Source organism: Muntiacus reevesi, chromosome 13, assembly GCF_963930625.1.
Source record: "Muntiacus reevesi chromosome 13, mMunRee1.1, whole genome shotgun sequence".
In the NCBI taxonomy this organism is placed as follows: domain Eukaryota; kingdom Metazoa; phylum Chordata; class Mammalia; order Artiodactyla; family Cervidae; genus Muntiacus; species Muntiacus reevesi.
In genome coordinates, this window is record NC_089261.1 from 43,125,549 (window position 1) to 43,148,230 (window position 22,682).

Sequence of the window (22,682 nt, forward strand, 5' to 3'; positions counted from 1 at the left end):
TCCCTCCAAAAAGGCAATTACTGATACACTGGTGTCTCATATGGACTTCCTGAGCTAGTAGATGGATTCACAAGCATGTATGCAAATACTCTCCCTTTTTATTAAGTAAATGCATACTTTTTGGACCTTGCTTTTTTAAGTTAATATATTTTAGTTGGTATATATAGAGCTGCCTCACTTTTTTTAACTGCTGTGGGCTATTTCGTTGTATGAGATAGCATTATTTATTTACCATTCCTCTACCTGTGGGTGATTACGTTGCTTAACAATATTTTGTTATTCTGAACAGTGTTACAACAAATATCTTTATAGCTTGTCATTTTGAATGGGTACAGGTGTAATAACTCCTAGAACTAGAGTTGTTGAGTCAAAGGTTATTGGCATTTTTTGCTTTGATAGTTACTGAGGGATGCTCTTTACTGGGTCTGTGCCAGTTATGCACGAATAACTTCTTGGTTGTTTCTCTGTGTTCTCATTATCACGGCATTATATCAAACTTTCTGATTCTTGACAATATAAGTGGAAAATAGTAATTTATTGTTTTAGTTTGCATTTCTACCATTAATGAGATAGAACATTTTGTATTTTCTGTGTGCTGGCTATTCATACTTTTACACCATTTTTCTGTTGATATGATATTTTCCTTATTAATTTCTAGAAGTCCTTTAAACATTAAACAAATTAGTTATTTATCTTAACTATGAATTGCAGGTATTTTTCCCAGACTGTCTTTGATTCTGTAATGGCAAGTTTTAATTTTTGTGGTGGAGGAAGATGGACTTTTGCTTTTATTTTTTAAATGCTTGCATAGCCAAATGTATCGGCGTATCAGTCTTTTTTCAAAATGTATTCTGGGTTTGTGGTTATATTTTATTTTATTTTTTTATTTTTTTTTCTTCTTCTTTTTTTTTTTTAAATTTTTCAGTGGGTTTTGTCATACATTGATATGAATCAGCCATAGAGTTACATGTATTCCCCATCCCGGTCCCCCATCCCACCTCCCTCTCCAAAGGCTTCTTTTCTACTATAAGATTATCTTTTAAAAACAAGCTCCTGATTTTTTCTTTCTTGTTTTTGTGTGGTTTGATTTATGTTTAGTTATTTGGGGTTTTTTTTTTTTTTTTTTTTTTTTTCCTGCTGTGCTTCGTGTCTTGTGGGACGTTAATTCCCCGAGTAGGGTTCAAACCCAGGCCCTGTAGTGAAAGCACAGTCCTAACCACTGGACCGCCAGGAAATGCCCTAGATCTTTGATTCATTTAAAATTTAGCTTGGTGTAGGGATCCAGTTTTATTAAACTGAACTGCAAAATGAGCCAGTTGATAATGGATGAGTCCTGATTGATTAGCTACATGAGAACCGTTGCCAACTCCCCATAGACTTCTGTACACTATCCAATACCTGCTTTGGTGCCTGAAACAAAATGAGTAACTAGTAAACCTTTGATAAGCTAATTTGAAAGGAAGTTTCTAGATGTGATATATTATGTTAGTTATTTGCCATCATATTAATATACAGTGTTGAAAAAGATAATGATACCCCAATACAGTTGATTTCTCCTGCATAAAATCCTAGAATCATGAAGTTTTAGCTCCAGAGACTACAGCAGTTATTCACTCCACAAATAAATTAGTAAGTTCTTGTTATTTACATGCATTCTAGCTTATGGGGAGAAAATAAACAAGTTGGTCATGTAGTTTTAAGTGCTGTGAACAAAAACAGAGTGGTGTATGGGCAATAGAGAATGACAAGGAGTGGAATGCTTCTCGGATGCCCACTAGCCCAGGTCGTGAAGGGCACTGAAAAATGAATCATCTCTACTTCGTATGAGCACATATGCAAACAAAGAAAATAGAAAGGTTGTGGGGTTAAGCCACCACAAGCCTAAGTGTTCCTAGGGAGTTGAAAGGAAAATCAATTGTCTGTGTCTAGGTCCAGTATTTTCTTTAGATTATAAACTAGTGGGCAGGACCATACTTTTTAGTTGATTTTGTTGTATTATGTACACTTAGATTCATGTATTCTTTAAGCAGATTAATAAGTTTGTTGTTTTGATATGAAACTAATGTCATTTTATGCAATTTAAGTCAAAATTGTATTCTGAGTTCAGTCACTCTGCCCTGTCTGACTCTTTGCAACCCCATGGACTGTGCAGCATGCCAGACTTCCCTGTCCATCACCAACTCCCAGAACTTGCTCAAACTCATGTCCATTGAATTGGTGATGCCACCCAACCATCTCATTCTCCGTCGTCCCCTTCTCCTGCCTTCAATCTTGCCCAGCATCAGGGTCTTTCTAATGAGTCAGTTCTTCACATCAGGTGGCCAAAGTATTGGAGTTTTAGCTTCAGCGTCAGTCCTTCCAATGAACATTCAGGACCAATTTCCTTTCAGATGGACTGGTTTGATGTCCTTGCAGTCCAAGGGACTCTCAAGGGTCTTTTCTAACACCACAGTTCAAAAGCATCAGTTCTTCAGTGCTCAACTTTCTTTATAGTCCAACTCTCACATCCATACATGACTACTGGAAAAACCATAGCTTTGACTAGATGGACCTTTGTCAGCAGAGTAATGTCTCTGCTTTTCAATATGCTGTTTAAATTTGTCATAGCTTTTCTTCCAAGGAGCAAGCCTCTTTTAATTTCATGGCTGCAGTCACCATCTGCATTGATTTTGCAGCCCAAGGTAATAAAGTCTGTTTCTGGTTCCATTGGTTCTACCCTTGATCATATCAGCCATGGCGCTCTTCCCTGCTAGTGGAAGTCTAGCTGATGTTTCTTGCAGTGATTTACAAATAATATTCAAAGAAACCTTAGAAGAAAAGGAAGAAGGAACCAGTGGAAAGACTTAGATGATCACTACCTTATACTGTCAATGAGAGTAACTCTGCTTTTATTGTTTATTTATCTTCCAGCTAAGATGACATTTTGCAGTAATTTGAAGCCACAGTCTCACCACAAACCAGCATATGTGCTTGGAAGTGACAGGCTATTTTTAGGAGCACATCACTGCATATGGTTTAATTCCATTTATAGATAGAGATGATGGCCTATAAGAACTGGGAGTTGAAAATTCCCTGGTGGAAACCCACTGATTAGGATAGGCATCCCTTTAATGTATGCAACGTTTTGTGTGTGTTTGGATATGGTAATTGTATGGAGAATGAGTGAATCTACCAAAACTTCCTAGTCACTGAGCTATGTTTTGCCAGGATTGCCAAAAATTGTCAAGCCCTAAGTTAGGAGTATAGCATGTTAGTACCAGAATCAGATTTAGTGAGCATTTCTAACATCTTGATTTATTCTTATTTCTTCCTCTGTGCTGCAAGAAGGTACTGGTACCAAAATTGGGAATAGAGGGTAAAATATTTATTTTTGAAGAATGTGCCTTCATATTTCAACAGAACAAAATAAAATTATTGTTGAGGTATATTATCCCATGCAAATCAGGACTAAATTCCACATATATTAGAGTCAGTTTATACAGTCTTATCACTCACTGAACTTATTTTAATGATGAATATAAATTGCTCAACATATCCTCTTCTTCTCAAGTGCTATTAGCTGCAAATGGCTTGTGATACCGTAACTATTTTTTAATTTTAGAAGTTATTAAAATTTGTTAGCATATAGTGAAAATTGAGAAAACTACATACTTTACAAAAAGGTTTTTGAAGCTCTTGGATTTGTTATCTGACACACAGCTTATATATTTGGATCTCCCAGTGCTGGGCACACAGTAGGTACTTAATATATATTTGTTGGAATAAGTTTATTTAAGTATAGTTTTTATGAAGCCATCACATTGTATACCTTAAGTATATACTTTTTTTTTGTCAATTATACCTCAGTAAACCTGAACAAAATGTCTTGAAGCAAATTTATTCAAAATGTGGAACTTTATTATTTGCAATAAAAATAACATGAAGCAAAGAAATGCATTCGAAGACTTCAGATAAGTCTAGAAATACCATCATTTACTAATCAAGATTATCTTTTGGGCAAGACATAAGGACCTAGTATAACTGGGGGGAGTCTGTCAATCCTAAATAAGGTTTCCCTCTATTTGCAGATTTCTGAAATGTTCATCTGGGAAAGCATGACTGACATTGGTTCAGTTTCTTGGTTTACTAGCTATTTGGTTTCGTACATGTCTGTTTCTTCATTTGTAATATATAATAGTAGCTTCTCTACAAGTTTTTGTGAAATTAAATATTTATAAAGTGCTTGATCCATAGTGTTCAACAGAACATAATTTTATTAATTTAACACTGTGTCCTTCTGTTTAATGCTTAGAGTAACAATTTAAAATGAAAATACTGCTTGTGTCAGATGTACTTTTTCTATTTGAAAGTTTAATAATCGCAGATTTTGTTACCATATTTCAGTTGGAGAGAAGGGATTAACCAAGCACGTGGTCATTTAACACTTGAAATATCAAAGATTGAAAAGGCTAAGAAAAACCTTATTCTGAAACTAGGGATGACAATGTTAACCTTTGCCAGTCTTTGAAATGCTTGAAGCCCCTCCCTCCATTTTCACTGCAAAAAGGAAAAGAATTTTAGCCGAAAGGACTGTGTTAACAGCAATGCTTGTGTTCATTTATACAGATTTTGAAAAATCAAGCTGAATTTTACTGTAAAGATCTTAATTCTCAGGCAATCCAGTAATTCATCTGCACACTTTACAATCAGACAAAGAATGGCATATGAACTTATAGTGCTTATAGTTTTAAGTAAATGAACAGTTTGCAATGGATTAGTTACAGTTCTTAAAAATTATTTTGATACAGTCTTTACAATGTAACTCGAGGCAGATCTAGTCTTAACAATTTTAGCATCCAATCACCTATTATAATAGAATTCCATATCCATAATTTACCACACCATGAATAGCCTTTTGACTCTGAGAATCGTGTTCTTGTCACTCTGCTGCCTTCCTGCCTGCTATTTGGCTTGGAAATTTTCATTTCATTTCTTTCTAAAGGAAACATTTGTAAATTGTTAGTTTTTCTTTTTTTTTCCCCCTTAGAGTCTTTAGATGGATTTTAAAATTGAACACACTTGGGATGGTTTTCCAGTGAAGCATGAGCCAGTATTTGTCAGGCTGAATCCAGGTGACAGAGGAGTGATGATGGAAGTCAGTGCTCCATTTTTCAGTGATCCTCCAGCCCCACTAGGAGAACCAGGAAAACCTTTCAATCAATTGTGGGATTATGAAGGTAAGTAGAAGTGCTGTATTTTATTGCAAACATAAATCTTTTTATAATAACCTCTCATAGAACTATTATTTTATCTTGCTCTAAGGAAGTGAGTGCTTCTCAGCCCCTGACATGTGCAGTTTTCTGATATTTCCTACCGATCTCTCATTCTGACTTTTTCACCATTACCTATGGACTTTGGCTATATAACTAGAACAGTGAAAAATGGCAATTACAAATCCAGATTTTTAAATTGCTGCTATATTTCCTTCCTTTACGTCTGTTACCTATTCTAAGAAAAGTTCAGCATTCCTGTTTTGTTTTTAAGTATCTTCAAATGGCTACTTTAACCTTATAAACCTTCTTTATGGAAGCTTTGGGGTGTTTTACTTATTATAAAAACATCATCAACGTCAACATGAAGTATAGTTTTTATTTTATACTGGCAAATAATCACACATCAAAGGAAGGCTAAGAGAACTGCCGTGAAATCGCAGTTTCAGGTTTGCTGTATGATCACCTTCTAATGAATCCTAATTAAGCTACCAAACTTATCTTTCTGAAATAATCTTTATGATGCCATTCCCTAGATTACAGATCTTTACTGTCCCTAAGATAAGGTTCAAATCCTTCCCCTAAGCTTTCAGGGTACTCATGAATCGAGCTATCATATTAAATCAAAAGCTCTTAACTTCCTAAAGGCAGGTAGTCTAACCTTTTGGTCATATTCTCATTTACGTACCTTTTCTCATTCAAGCCCTCACCTTTGACACATATCATTCACAGTCTAATTCAGGTTCCATTTCTTCAAAGAAACCTTTGATGACTCTTCTAGTCCACACTAACATCTACTTTCTCTATACCATCTGTATAGCATGCATTTTGTTGGTGTTAATTTATCACATCTTAAACTTATATTGTTTCTTATTGATATATAACTTTTATATACCAATTTCCTGATCATGTTAGTCACTCACACTAATGTGAGTTATATACTGGAGGTACTATAGCCACTAAACTCAGCAAATCCTAAACTCAACAAGTTCACTTCTCTTATAAACCTACTTCTTTCCCTAATTGTCCAATCTAAGTCAATGGCACCATAATACATCAAATCACCAAATATAGAAATGTGATGTCTTTTCAAGATATCCATTTCTGTCTCTATATTTGGATCAAGTCCTATCAGTTTCACCTCCTAAGTGTTTCTCTAATTCAGTATCTCTTCTTCATTCTACTATCCTTGCCATAGGTAAGAGACTTTAAAAGGAATAATAAGACTCACTGAATTGTTAATGGGACCATATCTTATATATTTTATTATTATAAAAATAACACATGGAAAACTAGAAACAACCTAAATGTCTATCAATAAAGGATTGTGTTAATAAATCATAACATTCTATAGAAGAATACTATGCAGCAATTAAAAAGAATAAGTCATCTGTATGCTGTGAACTTGCATGTGTGTATATATGTGAAGAAAGCAAATTGTAAGCAGGAAATGATTTTATAGATACATTTTTTTAATCTATGCAGGTAAAATAGATTGTGGAAAGGCAGAAGTCTGACAGGTTTTAGAGCAAAATGGGAAGAAAAAGACTGACTTTTTACCTACATATATGTTTATATTGTTTTGATAATAAGCATATATCACTTTTATAATTCTCTAATTTTTTAAATAAGCATGCTCAGAAAATTCCAGGAAATTGTAAAGAAAAATCACCCCACTGTATTCCGCTTGTCAGAAATAAACAGTCGTAACATTTTTGTGCACATTTTGCAGGCCCCTAAGCACAGGCATATGTGTATATTTTTGTTTCATGTACACTAGCTTATTGCTCTGCAGGTTACTTATCAAGTATCATTCCTTGTATCTTTCCTGCACCAAAAATACTTAACTGTATATTTTATTTTAATGACTGAATTATATTCTGTTACATGGAGTACACAGTTTTCATTATTTTTTTTAGCAGCTCTTCTACATAATGTGTGCTCAGTTGCTCAGTCATGTCCGACTCTGTGACCCCATGGACTGCAGCCGGCCAAGTTCCTCTGTCCATGGGGATTCTCCGGGCAAGAATACTAGTGGGTTGCCATTCCCTTCTCCAGGGGATGTTACCAACCCAGGGATCGAACCCAGGTCTCCCACTTTGTAAGCAGATCCTTTATCATCTGAGCCACCAGGGAAGCCTCTCCTATATAATAGGTTTAATTATATATAACAGGAGGTAAACCATTTAGACCATTTCTTTCGAGTAATACTTTGATAAATAGCATGCTACTTCTTTTCTCAGTTGTGTGATTATTTCTTTAGGATAAATTCCTTGAAAAAGATAACTAGCTCAGAGTCTGTGTGATAATGCTCATTTCTTTTCAACCTCACCAGCACTAGGCTTTATTAATATTTTTATTTAATGGCTATCTGATATGGTTTTTCCAGTAGTTATGTATGGATGTGAGAGTTGGACTATAAAGAAAGTTGAGCGCCAAAGAATTGATGTTTTTGAACTGTGATGTTGGAGAAGACTCGAGAGTCCCTTGGACTGCAAGGAAATCCAACCAGTCCATCCAAAAGGAAATCAATCCTGAATATTCATTGGAAGGACTGATGCTAAAGCTGAAACTCCAATACTTTGGCCACCTGATGTGAAGAACTGACTCATTAGAAAAGACCCTGATGCTGGGCAAGATTGAAGGCAGGAAGAAAAGGGGACGACAGAGGATGAGGTGGTTGGATAGCATCACCGACTCAATGGACATGAGTTTGAATAAACTCCAGGAGTTGGTGATGGACAGGGAGGCGTGGTGTGCTGCAGTCCATGGGGTTGCAAAGAGTTGGACACGGCTGAGCACCTGAACTGACTGACTGATAATGGAGAAAAAAGATGATTTATTTTTTATGTATTTTTTCTTACAGGCAGTGTCTAGTTTTTATTTTCTTCTTTTCCTCATGGTGATATAGCTTTAATTAAAGATAATGTATTCATTCATTTATATTCTAAAGATATAAACAGATTATTTATTGTTGAAGCAAAATTAAATTTTTCTATTTGTCCTACCTCTGTTTTCAAAAGTTGTGGAAGCATTTTTCTTGAATGACATAACTGAACAGTATTTAGAAGTTGAACTTTGTCCGTAAGTATAAAATATTTTTTCTAACTCATTACTATATATTTTGAACAAATTATTTTCTAATTATAAATAATATAGAGTAATAAAAGCTCACTAATTCTATCTAATTAGTGGGAATGCTAGTCTGAATTTATCTAAATTATATGTAATTCTTTGTTTTCAAGTAGATGTGTAATGTAGAATATGTTTTAGAAAATATTACATTGATACTATTTTCAATTCACTAATGTTTTCTAATAAATTTGAAGGTTGTTTTGCAAAATGAAAAATTCTTATAAAACAAACTGATTATTTACACTATAAATTTGCATTATTATATATTAACTATTTAGAAATAAAGAAGCATATAGATATAATGAATTGAACTACTTTATGAAAATGATTACTTTATGAAAGTGATGATTACTTTATGAAAATGACCCTAGGGGATTCTTTTAATAACTAGGTTAAATTTTTAATCTTATATATTACATAACTATGTGTTCATTATTCCTCCTTTTATTCATCATTCATTTACTGAGTATATACTATGTCATTTTGTGTGCCACAGATTAAAACTAAATCACATGTGGCTTTTCCTAGACTTAAGAAAATTATTAACCATGGACTCTCTCTGTACAAATTTAACTGATCCTTGGGAACTGTCTACCTGGTTGGCAGTTTTCTTTGCTCTAGATGTGAAACAGTAAATTTATGCCTATCTGTTATCTAAATTGTAAGAAAAGTTAATATTTAGAAATGAAATATTTATTTATACACCATTACTATTTTAAAATGACATTTCAGTACTCTTCAGTATCAGTTATCTTGCAGTCTTTGTCCTTTTGTAGACTAAGCAGAGTCCCAAACAATTGATTTAAATGAGATTTTGGATACAGTTTTCTTTTACTTTGAATTCTTGCTAATATAACTGTTTACAATTATAGTTTTTCAGAAGTTACTATATATCTTTGTTACCCTTCAAATAACATGTCAAAAAATTTTTTGAGAAATATGATTAATTATCATAAAATACAGTGTGAAGTAAGAAAATTTCCCCATATGCATCAGAAAGCTAAGGCAAATAGGTTTATAACTTGTATGGACAATTAGTCAAGAACGTGGATCTGCTAGAATTTCTTAAGCTACATCCTTAGCTTAAATTTTCAGATAGTATCAGTTTATTTTCATAAAGTGATGACTTAGCACAAAATACATTGAATAGATTTATCTTTTGTTAGAAAATTATTCAATAACCATTGTGTATAAAATTCTAAAAGTTCAGTTTTAGATATATTAGGACAGTTTTTAATAATCAATAATCTTGGTTTTGTTTCAGGCAAGCAACTCCTATAACAGTTAACTTCTAGGAAAGCAATTTGAATATGTTTGAATTTGTAAGACCTTTTGTTGCTCTTAAGATATTCATATGGTTGCATAATAACAATAAAAATAAGCAGAGAACTTTTAAATGGAAAAGAATACTTGTTTCTCTTTGACTCATTTCTTGAAGGAAATCCTTCTGGAAAACCCTCAATAGACCATCTGTGCCAAATGTTTAGATACAGTCTTTTACAAAGACGGTAAATTTGCTTCATGTAGCTGTTTGAAATCCTTATATTGACATGGATAATCCCAATTATTCACTCTTATTAGAATTTTCTTGTGGAGATATGTTGTGCTTCTTTTTTAAAATGGACATCAGTATCAGAACTAATGGTAGAAAGCAGGAAAACACAACAGGCAGATGGAGTCGAGGGCAATTGTACTAGGAAGTGAAGTGAAGTCGCTCAGTCGTGTCTGACTCTTTGTGACCCCGTGGACTGTAGCCTACCAGGCTCCTCCATCCATGGGATTCTCCAGGCAAGAATACTGGAGTGGGTTGCCATTTCCTTCTCCAGGGGATCTTCCCGATCCAAGGATCGACCCGGGTCTCCTGCATTGGAGGCAGACACTTTAATCTCTGAACCTCCAGGGGAGCCCCTAGTTACAAATTAAAGTCTTCAGCCTGTTAAGTAGTTTTAGACAACCTCTATTTTTATTTTCTATCTCCTTAATGAGCTTCAAGACAGTTTTCTTATAGAAATAACATTTTAAAAAGTTGTGGGATTTTGACCTGGAAATTGGTGCCAGCTTCCCTTAGAATGCTTTAATTTTCAAAATAAGTTTTCTAATGGACTCCAAATATCCCACCCATTTTTCATACTGTGTATTGTCTAACCAATTGAAATATTTCATATTTCTTATTTAGATAATATAAAGGAGGAATCTGAACATGTGTAACTTTATGCATTTGATGGCACTTAGCCTGGGAAATAAGTCATTTCTAAGTAACTGAACACACTGACTCTCCCTGTAATTATCTAGTATGCATACTGCATCCTTTAATTATTTGGAAACTTAGTCACAAGCATGCACATGGAGGAGGTCATGGCAGGCGACTCCAGTGTTCTTGCCTGGAGAATCCCATGGACAGAGGAGCCTGGCAGGCTACAGTCCATGGGTTCATACAGAGTCAGATGTGACTGAAGCAACTTAGCATGTGCACACACACGTGGACGTGAAAGATAGTGAAGAAAATAATGATCGTTTCAAACACTCATGAAGAATTTTATTTTATTTATTTATTTTTTTAATATTATTTTATTAGTTGGAGGCCAATCACTTTACAACATTTCAGTGGGTTTTGTCATACATTGGCATGAATCAGCCATATAGTTACACGTATTCCCCATCCCGATCCCCCCTCCCACCTCCCTCCCCACCCGACTCCTCAGGGTCCTCCCAGTGCACCAGGCCCGAGCACCTGACTCATGTATCCCACCTGGGCTGGTGGTCCGTTTCACCATAGATAGTATACAAGCTGTTCTTTCAAAACATCCCACCCTCACGTTCTCCCCCAGAGTTCAAAAGTCTGTTCTGTACTTCTGTGTCTCTTTTTCTGTTTTGCATATAGGGTTATCGCCACCATCTATCTAAATTCCGTATATATGTGTTAGTATACTGTAATGTTCTTTATCTTTCTGACTTACTTCACTCTGTATAATGGGCTCCAGTTTCATCCATCTCATTAGAACTGATTCAAATGAATTCTTTTTAACGGCTGAGTAATATTCCATGGTGTATATGTACCACAGCTTCCTTATCCATTCATCTGTTGATGGGCATCTGGGTTGCTTCCATGTCCTGGCTATTATAAACAGTGCTGCGATGAACATTGGGGTGCACGTGTCTCTTTCAGATCTGGATTCCTCAGTGTGTATGCCTAGAAGTGGTATTGCTGGGTCATATGGCAGTTCTATTTCCAGTTTTTTAAGAAATCTCCACACTGTTTTCCATAGTGGCTGTACTAGTTTGCATTCCCACCAACAGTGTAAGAGGGTTCCCTTTTCTCCACACCCTCTCCAGCATTTATTGCTTGTAGACTTTTGGATAGCAGCCATCCTGACTGGCGTGTAATGGTACCTCATTGTGGTTTTGATTTGCATTTCTCTGATGATGAGTGATGTTGAGCATCTTTTCATGTGTTTGTTAGCCATCTGTATGTCTTCTTTGGAGAAATGTCTGTTTAGTTCTTTGGCCCATTTTTTGATTGGGTCGTTTATTTTTCTGGAATTGAGCTTCAGGAGTTGCTTGTATATTTTTGAGATTAATCCTTTGTCTGTTTCCTCATTTGTTATTATTTTCTCCCAATCTGAGAAGAATTTTAAATTTTACAGCCATGGACAGCATTTGGTGCTTTTACTCTCTGGAAGAAGAAATGTGTGGAAAGTAAGTAAATGAAAATATGAGACAAAATGCTTAAGTGTACAGGGTATATTGTTACTGCTGTTGTTCAGTTGCTCAGTTGTGTCCGACTCCTGGTTCATGGGTTGTTCACATGACCCCCACGAGCTACAACCCACCAGGCTTCTTTGTCTATGAGATTTCCCAGGCCAGAAAACTGAAGTGGGTTGCCATTTTCTTCTCCAGTTTAAAGTATAAATATGAATAGACCTTTTTGTGTTTCACATGTTGTTTCTGTAGCAAGGACTTGATCTGTCATTCAAAGTGTCCCGAGGAGAAACAAAATGGCAAGGCAGTGCTTATATTCCTTGGAGTTATTTTCCACCAAATGTGACAAAATTCAATTCATTTGCAATTCATGGATCAAAAGATAAAAGAAACTATGAAGCTCTTTACCCTGTACCTCAACATGAGCTGCAGCAAGGACAAAAACCTGATTTGTAAGTAGAAAATAAATGAAAATATGCACCAACTATAAGAATTTTTTTTTTAAATTAATTCGTGGTAGGGTAGCAGTAACACTTTTTGGTCAAAGAAGACACATATAAGCAGAGTCTTATATGTGTCTCTCTACTGCTGTCAGTAGAGCACTTAGATTTCCACAGTAGTGTGAGAAGAATCTTCTTAGTGAGTACTATAGCAATTAGCATTGAAGTATAGTTGCAAATTTATTTATGATCCCTCTCAGAGGTAAATGACCAGAGGCATCTGTATTTCCTGGTGTGAGTGGTGGGTTAATAAATCTTTTCTTCTGCTGCTTGAGAATCTGACCTTAAGTTAACTCTCTAGTTCTGTTCTCCTGGTCACTTCATGACGATAAAAATGTCAGCATAGATGGGGACAGCAGGGCTTAGGTATTTCCCTTTAACAGTAATGTACCCTGTGGGGACCCTGGAAGCTACTCCTATAGAGTTATTACAAGAAATACTATCTCCTGTGGGGCAGCAGGCATACAAGCCAAGGAGCCACCTGCAAATTTTCCATTGAAGTCTGATCTCTTTGCACCTGAAGCTGTCACTTAAGGAGAATGTAGCCCCCGGCCAGTCTTATGAATGCTTCATGGACTGCTGCAGACACTACCCACTTAGGAGGAGGAAAGCCAGACCCTGTCCTGGGGCAACTTGAGAGTACTCAAGTAGCCCCTGAGAGTCGCACTCTATTGAGTGTACTCCAGTGGCCGAGGTCGCCTGGTGAGCCTGCATGTTTGGACAAGCCCAGTGGAGACATCCTAGTGGGCTGTGCGCCGTGGTGGACTGATTTCCCTCCCTTTCCACCCTTCGCAGGTGCTGCTCTGTCTTTCTCCCTTGCCCTTCCTGTAATGTTCTTACTCTGCTCTCCTTGCATTTTTATCTCTTCATGCCTGTTCCTTTATTCTGCCTGACATATTTTCCGCTTTCCCCCTTGCTTTTCTCCCAGGTCCTGACCCTTTCTAAGCAGCCTCTTTTCTCCCTTCCTTTCTCTTATCCTTCGATGTTGTTTCCTTAGCTGCTTAATCGGGATTGACAGTTGTGACTAAAACTGGTTCACTTGGTCAGGTGGGCAGAGTGGGACAGGAATCTGGATGCCACTCACTCGGGGCTTTCTTATCAAGATGACTTGTTTCTCTGGCTTCTCACAAGCTAATGCACTCCTGTATTTGGGGCTTTTTGTTTATAGGTTATTGGATGCTTACTCTAGGTAAAAGTGTGATTATGCTGCCGGCTAGCACAGAGGGATTTCCTTCAGAGCTGAGTTGCACTGCAGCATGTGAGCTAAACCTGTCTCTCCTCTTTGCATGCTCAGTCGCTTCAGTCATGTCCAGCCCTCTGTGACCCTGTGGACTGTAACCCACCAGGTTCCTCTGTCCGTGGGATTCTCTAGGCAAGAATACTGGAGTGGGTTGCTGTGCCCTCCTCCAAGGGATTTTCCTGATCCAGGGATTGAACCCTATCTCTTACATCTCCTGCACTGGCAGGTAGATTCTTTACCACTAGCGGCACCTGGGAAGCCCCTCTCTCCTCATTAGGCCACAGTAAAAAGCTAATAGTTAAATGATAGTAAATCCTAATAGTTAAATGATTTCCTAGAAAGAGAAAAAAAGAATTATATTTAATTCTTTTTTACATAATTCTGCCTTGCTTTGACAAAGGAGTCTATCCTTTAATCTGTTGAGCTGAAACTTTTTAAAAACAGTTGTTTGTATAACTGATAGAAATCATATCAGAGTTTGAATATGAAAATATCTGTGAGAATATAATGTGATTTGTTTAAGACTAGATGAAATGAGTCAGGTTTTGATGGTTGATTTTTATTTCTCTCTTCAGCTGTGAGGGAGCTATTTGCAGAATTGAAAGGAGAGTGCTTTGAGATATAGGTGAATATTTTCAGAGCTGAATGTTTGATGGCTAGAGTAAGAAAACTATACATGTGAATACATCTTACCTTTGAGATTCTTAAAATAGAATGTTGTCCTATAATAGATATGACAAAATAAATAGACTCTCAGAACAAGTTTTTCACAAATATATAATTCATTCCAATTCCGACTATCTTTCTCTTTGCATGTAGCCATCGTCTGGAATACTTCAAGCCTTTCAGTTTTAACACACTGCTTGGAGAAAAGTGGAACCAACCAGAATCAGACCTGTGGCTAATAGAGAAACCTGATGTGTAGGAGTATAGTGGATGACTGTATCAATCATTTCTTCTCTATACCCTTTAAGGTAAACCAATAATAATCTCTTTCACAATATCATGAACACATTTCAACAATAAATATTTTATAGAGGTCAGTGAAAATAGAGAGTATTTCTGTGGTAAATTGTGTATGAATTAACAGGAAAGTAGAAAGTTCAGATATGATTTTAACTGTAAAGTGAAAATGTTTCTCAGTCACTTTGTCCAGGAGCCATCATGTCAAGATTCTGCCATCTGCCTTGCATCACCATTACCCCCAAATATCCCTGACTCTGTCAACCAAAATCATTATTTCTTTTCCCACTTCCCTAAACCTCAGCCAGCTTGCAACTGAACGTCTTATTTGCACATTTTTTGAACTCCATCATAATATAAATTCTCGGACTTCCCTGGTGGTATAATGGTTAAGAATTCACCTGCCAGGGCAGGGGTCATGGGTTCAGTCCCTGGTTGGGGAAGCTTCCACGTGCTGTGGGGCAGCTAAGCCTGTGCACCACAACTACCGAAGTCTGTGCCTCCTAGATCGTGTGGTCCACAACCAGAGAAGCCACCACAATGAGACGCACTCACCACTAAAGAAAACCTGTGTCAGCACTGAAGACCCAGCACAGCTTAAAATAAATAAATTTTTTAAAATTGGCACTTCCATTTGAAAAATATTTGATTGATAATTCTTTACTCAGACTCCTCTGTTCATTCTTGAAATGAATAGAAAACAATGGTATATTTTGTTTGAACAGGAGGTACACATCTGTTAAGCCATTATTAAAATACATGTGCTATTTAATCAGTGGTTTTTCCTGTCTAATGGTTACTTTTCTTCTGTAGAAGAAAACAGAATGAAGTTGTCTTGAATTCCAGCAACAGATTCTGCTTTCATTTGCAAATAAATGACATTTTCTTCATGCTGTTAAACAAGATGCCAAAATGTCTTCATTTTATTTTGTAAACATCAAATACCTATGGTCCATAATTTTCAAATTTTGTTATAATTAATTGCTTGAAGCCATCTAGTAGATTATCTATGAACTTTTTCACCAAACCTGGTCCTTCACCATTGTTCTTAACACGAGATTAGCAGTCTTACAGAGGAAACTTTATTGCTTGTACAGACACCTATTTGCCTGCCCAACAGTGTATTTTTATTTCTTCTTCTTTGCTAACTCTTTTATATAGCTTCAATTTTTATTTTTTATTTCAGTTTATATAGCTTCAATTTTTAGAGGATCGTCTCAAAAACTACATTTTCCCCGATTCCTCTGCAGATAGAAAGGACATTATAAAACAGTTCAATGAGATTAAGTATACAGTGTTAGAAGGGGCTTCAAGAAAAGATGCCTTACAAATGAAAGACTCAGCTGCCATGTATCTTTTGTCCTTTGCCTTCTCTCTTCCTTCTTCTGGAATTGCAGAATTGATACCTGAGGTAACACACTAGCTCCTTGTTTTAATTAGGAGGCAACCCATGGATAGGCCAGTAACAAGACAAAAGAAGCCTGGGTTGCAAGCGGCACAATAAGGTAGCAAGTCATATCAGAACTGCTACCTGTGGGCTTCTTTATAAAGAAAAAAGTTAGCTGCCTAGTTTGTTTCCACAAGTTGATCAATAGGTTCAATGCACTCCCATTAAAAAACCCAGAAGGCTTTTTTTGGTAGAAATTGACACAGTGATTCAAATTTTATGTGGAAATACAAAGGACCTGAAATAGCCAAAAAAAATTTGAAGTAGTACAAAGTTGGAGGACTTATTCTATCTGACTTCTAGACTTATTAAGCTTCAGTGTTGAAGAAACTTTGACCTTGGCATAGATTTAGATAGATATATCAATGGAACAGAGTAGAGAAACCAGAAAAAAAGAACTACGTATAGTCAGTTGATTTTTTGACAAAGGGAAAGGATCATCTTTTCAACAAATAGTTTTCCAGTTGGAATAACTGGAAAAATGTGAAAAAAAAATATTCAGTTTACCTAACAGCCTACAGAAAAAAATGTGAATGGTGAAATAAAAAAAGTTCTAGAAAAAAAAAATCATATCCTGGGGTAGAAAAAGATTTTTTTCACACAGGATATAAAAAGCATTAAAAGGGAAAAAAAATGAGAAATTGAACTTCATCAAAATTTAAAATTTCTGTTCATCAAAAGTTTCCATTAAGAAAGCAAACAGGCAGTCTAGCAAGTCCACTCCTGAGTATATATCCAAAAAAATAAAATAAGACATGGAAACATTAATTCAAAGGGTACATGCACCTCAAAGTTCATAGCAGTATTATTTACAGTTGCTGAGATCATAGGCACCCTAAGTGTCCATCCATGAATGGATAAAGAAGACATGTATAAGTGAGTACTACTCAGCTTTTAGAAAGGAAGGAAATTTTGCCATTTGCAACAACTTGAATGGACTTACAAGGCATTATGCTTAGTGAAATAAGTCAGAGAAAAATACTGTGTGATATCACTTTTATGTGGAATCTAAAAAACTAATGAATATAACAAGAAACAGACTCAGATCTAGAGAACAAACTAGTGGTACCATTGAAGAGAGGGAAGGGGGAGGATCAAGAAGGGAGTAGGAGATTAAGGGGTAAAACTATTTTGTATTAAATAAGGTAAAAGGACATATTATTCAACACAGGGAATGTAGCCTATATTTTATAACAACAGTAATTGGAATATAATCTTAAAATAATGAATTACTATGTTATACACCTAAAACTTATGTAATATTGCGTATCAACTATACCTTAATTAAAAAAAAATAGAATTACTAAGAAAAAGTGAAGATGCAAGCCACCGATTGGGATAAAGTATTTAAAATAGGGATATCTGATAAAGGACTCTCCCCAGAATATATAAAGGACTCCTACAAGTTGATAATAAAAGGACAAGCTAATCAACAAAGGTCTGTCTATTCAAAGCTATGGTTTTCCCAGTAGTCATGTATGGACGTGAGAGTTAGACTATAAAGAAAGCTGAGCACCGAAGAATTGATGCTTTTGACCTGTGGTGTTGGGGAAGACTCTTGAGAGTCTGTTGGACTGCAAGGAAATCCAACAAGTCCATTCTAAAGGAAATCAGTACTGAATATTCACTGAAGTACTGATCCTGAAGTTGAAACTCCAAAACTTTGGCCACCTGATGCAAAGAACTGACCTCATTGGAAAAGACCCTGATGCTGGAAAAGGTTGAAGGCAGGCGAAGGGAACAACAGAGGATGAGGTGGTTGGATGGCATCACTGATGCGATAGACACGAGTTTGAGTAGGCTCCGGGAGTTGGTGATGGACAGGGAAGCCTGGCGTGCTGCAGTCCTCGGGGTTTGCAAAGAGTCAGACTTGACTGAGCGACTGAACTGAACTGAATTAAAGAGCAAAACACTTGATCAAACACTTCACAGAGGAAAATATACAAAAGGCCGATAAATATATAGAAAGGCTTTCAACCTAACTTATCACTAAGGAAGACAAAGTAAAATCACAGCAAGATACCACTAAAGAACCAAAATTAAAAATTCACACAGTGGCTAAAATTGGAAACAACTGGCAATACCAAGTGCTAATGGGAATGTGGAGAACCTGGATCAACGGTTCAGATACAAACAAAAACTTTGTTTATATGGTGGCAAAGCAAAGCACAGACAATCCTAAATGCAATCAAAATCATAAAATTTGAATTTGGATGTTTCTAAACCTAAAACCTAAAAGATTTCTTTCTAAAACCTAATTTGCATCTTCTTTTGATCTGTTTAGATGTTTTCGAAACATCTCTTAACATTCTTTTATCTAGATGAGAAATGGTTTCCTTCTTCTAATACCAAGCAAGCAAAAAACATGTTATATAAACATTTTCTTTTGAAAGGAGTATACAGTTCCACCACAAAATTTTGGAAAGTTTGGTATCATTCGTAAGATACCAGTACACCCTATAGAAACTTAGTATTTGAGAGTGGGTGTTTGTCACTTTTCACTTTTATGCATTGGAGAAGGAAATGGCAACCCACTCCAGTGTTCTTGCCTGGAGAATCCCAGGGATGGGGTAGCACAGAGTCAGACACAACTGAAGTGATTTAGCAGTAGCAGTTTGTAGTAAAAAAAAATTGTTTTTCAACTTTAGACCATATAAGAATATTGTTTAAGATATGCAGTAAGTGATTTCCTTGCTGTGTTATGAATTGTTCACTACAGTACCACTCAACTTCACTCTTCTTGCCACTTAGATTACACAATGCATGTATTTATTCAGGTGCTTTCTCATGCTTTTTCTCAGCTCCAGTAAAGTGTAAGTCACACTCCAGGGGGAAATATGCTTTTTATTTTTAGCCCCCAATCACTTACTTTTTACATTAAATTTTTTTTTTTTGCTATAGAAAAAAAATACTTAAGTTTTTCAACTCATTTCTTCTTTTAAAAATACTAGGCTTTGGGGGCAGAAGATGGTGAGTATAATTAATTAATTGGATATTTGTAAAGAAGAAGGGTGCAAGTGGTAGAGTAATTACAGTAAGCCCTCAACACTTCTACTTATGCCTCAAAGCCCATGTATCGTCTCTACTTTCCATTGAAGTTTCCATAATATATTAACATTGCTGTATTATGGCACTTTCCAATTTAAGTTTTCATAGTATATTAATGTTGCTGTGTTATTTCACTTACCCACTGTGCATTAGGAAACTTTGCAGACCTATCTCCCATGTTCTCAGTCTAACATTTTACTCCAGCAGCCAGCTGGACTCATCACACTGCCAGCATCCCGAATCCTGGTTTTGCTGCTGCCCCAGCTCATGCGAGAACACTTGCAGGAACCCACTTAGCCAATTTCATGCATAGACTACTCCAGATGTGAGAGAGAGCTCACACCCTATGGGACTCCTCTTGACCAAGAAGGATGGGAGTAGGTGGATAAATCCCTCAGATTGACAGTTCTGAGGTCCCTTCCACATCGCTCTGTAGAAGACGCCTATAGGGATTGCACTCCAGTTGCTCACAGCAGTGACCAAATAATAGCACAAATAGCCTCATTTCCTGTTTTGCTCTTCCTTGTTCCTTGGTCCTCTTTGAGATTACTTTACCAAAATCAATCCACTTGCAAGCCCTTGTCCCAAATATGTTTTATGGAGAAGGCAGGCTACATCAGTTGTTACCTGAAGAGACCCTCAAAAGTGACCCGTTGGGATGGGAATCAGAAACTATTATCGTTCATGGGGCATACAGTGATAGGGACCCCATTGGTGGTAGTGATGACACCAGAGTAACATCACAATTATTACTGAGACTTTTTTACTGGTGGTAGACAGGCTTGAGGAGCAGGTGAAGGTCAAACATCAGTGTAAGTGATAGCACTTAGCATAGAAGCAGTGGTAATAGTAGGGACTAGGAGTTATTAACCACTTTTTGTTTTGTTTTTGAAAATTTGGACATTGAAATAACTTTATTTGCTATTTCTCCATTAATAAAACGTAACCATTTGGAGGAGATTCTGAGAAGATGGTGGAGTAGGAAGAACCAAGAATCTGTCTTCCCACCTAGACAACAATTGCACCAGCAGAACTGTCTGATATAATGGTTTTGAAACTCTGGAGTCTATTAACGGTGAAGTTGGCTGCTGTCTGATAAAGGCTTTCAGTTCTGTTCAGTTCAGTTGCTCAGTCATGTCTGACTTTTTGCAACCATGGACTGCAGCACGCCAGGCTTCCCTGTCCATCACCAACTCCCAGAACTTGCTCAAACTCATGTTCATCGAGTTGGTGATGCCATCCAACCATCTCAGCCTCTGTCGTCCCCTTCTCCTGCCTTCAATCTTTCCCAGCATCAGGGTCTTTTCCAATGAGTCAGCTCTTCCCATCAGGTGGCCAAAGTATTGGAGCTTCAGCTTCAGCATCAGTCCTTCCAATGAATATTTAGGACTGATTTCCTTTAGGATTGACTGGTTTGATCTCCTTGCAGTCCAAGGAACTCGCAAGTCTTCTCCAACACCACAGTTTGAAAGCATCAGTTCTTCGGTGTTCAACTTTCTTTATAGTCCAACTCTCAGATCCATACGTGACTACTGGAAAAACCATAACTTTGACTATATGGACCTTTGTCAGCAAAGTAATGTCTCTGCTTTTTAATATGCTGTCTAGTTTTGTCGTAGCTTTTCTTCCAAGGAGCAAGCATCTTTTACTTTCAGTCACCATCTGCAGTGATTCTGGAGCCCAGGAAAATAAAAGTCTGTCACTGTTTCCATTGTTTCCCCATCTATTTGCCATGAAGTGATGGGACCAGATGCCATGATCTTGGTTTTTTGAATGTTGAGTTTCAACCCAGCTTTTCCATTCTCCTCTTCCACTCTCATCAAGAGGCTCTTTAGTTCCTCTTTGCTTTCTGTCATAATGGTGGTGTCATTCTGCACATCTGAGGTTATTGATATTTCTCCCGGCAATCTTGATTCCAGCTTGTGCTTCATCCAGCCCAGCATTTCACATAATGCACTGTGCATATAAGTTAAATAAACAGGGTGACAATATACAGCCTTGACATACTCCTTTCCCAATTTGGAACCAGTCCATTGTTCCATGTCCAGTTCTAAATGTTGCTTCTTGACCTGCACACAGATTTCTTGGGGGGCAGGTAGGATGGTCTGGTATTCCCATCTCTTTAAGAATTTTATACAGTTTGTTGTGATTCACATGGGTGAAAGGCTTTGGCATAGATAAAGGCTTTAGAAGCCTTGAAAGTAGAAAATAGCCAACTACAAACTCAAGGCACACTGTGAGCATCAGAAAAATGCACATCAATGTTTGAATAAGCCCTGTTTCCAACAACTGAAAATAATGTAGAAAGTCAAGTTCCATACTTAGTAGTAAGTGTAGCTATACTGCAAAGGAGATTGAATGCTTGGCTTTGACAGGTTGGCTGTGTCAAAACCAGAGGACTCATAAGTAAAGTGTGTTACCCTGAAACCTAGAATGAGGATATTTGTGTGGATAAGCCTGTCCTGTCATATCTTGAACCTCAGGTTTTCCTTCACCCTTTGGGCTGGCAGAAGCAGCTCCTTTACCCTCATTAGAGGGAATGATTCTCAAGTTGGCCTAGACATTCTCCCTAAAACCTCACCTGAGGCAGATGCCTCAGAAGCAATACCTGCCAAAATATACCATCTCCTCACCAGACTGAGAATGAGGGTCAGATTGCAGCATAGCTGAAGGGACAACAGGACAATAAGTACATGTCATGGGAAGAAGTACTGTGCATACCGTAAAGTTATAGGACTGGGAACCAGGGAAGAACATGTTGGAGTGGATGTAACTATTTCATTAGAGAAGGCAATATATAAGGACAAGATTTATTGGCATGGGATGTTAAACTTGGGACTTAACAGCTTGACAAGACTAGTTTGGGGAAATTATAAGGTAAATCTAGAGCATCTTCTAGGGCCAGAAAGTAAAGAAGCACTAAAGAGGAAAATAAATTGGTGAGCACTACCCATTTCACTTGTCCTAATTTTTATAAGAAAAAATTTATAAAATTGACTATTATACCCATTTATTATCACCAACTGTTGTTTTTTCATGTAAGGAATAGTGAAAAGATTATCACTAGATCTAAAATGACATGTGTGAGGAATATCAGAAACTGGAAGTTATTAATCTATGAACATGAGGAATATACAAATTTTACCTTATGATTTCATGATAAATAGTACGTAAATTATTGTTTTCCATACAGTGTGGTCCACAGGTAAATTTTATGCCTGATATTTATAAATCACATATATAGTTTAAAGGAGAAATAGTAGAAAATATTGTGAAATGATATTTCACTTTACCATTTGTATGAATTACAATAATATATAATCATACCATTTGCTATTGAGAGAGCTTTAATGTTTTTCTGTTCATTTTTTACTTTATACTGAAAAACAGGGAATGCAGAG

The 22,682-nt window shown here is 36.6% G+C and overlaps 1 protein-coding gene across 7 annotated transcripts in view; it reads left to right on the forward strand.

The window, feature by feature from the left end:
- Positions 1-22,682, forward strand: part of C13H4orf33 (chromosome 13 C4orf33 homolog) — a 380,208-nt gene that overhangs the window by 4,396 nt on the left and 353,130 nt on the right. For 4 of the 7 annotated variants that reach the window (XM_065904273.1, XM_065904274.1, XM_065904275.1 and 1 more), the window contains 5 exons: positions 5,027-5,216; positions 8,273-8,333; positions 12,029-12,080; positions 12,336-12,535; positions 14,643-15,647. In XM_065904273.1, the coding sequence (XP_065760345.1) occupies positions 5,036-5,216; positions 8,273-8,333; positions 12,029-12,080; positions 12,336-12,535; positions 14,643-14,748 (600 nt within the window). In that variant the 5' untranslated portion in view covers positions 5,027-5,035 and the 3' untranslated portion in view covers positions 14,749-15,647. Of the gene's footprint in view, positions 1-5,026; positions 5,217-8,272; positions 8,334-12,028; positions 12,081-12,335; positions 12,536-14,642; positions 15,648-22,682 lie in introns of those variants that run through there. The other 3 variants (XR_010658836.1, XR_010658837.1, XM_065904276.1) reach the window with 2 other exon arrangements.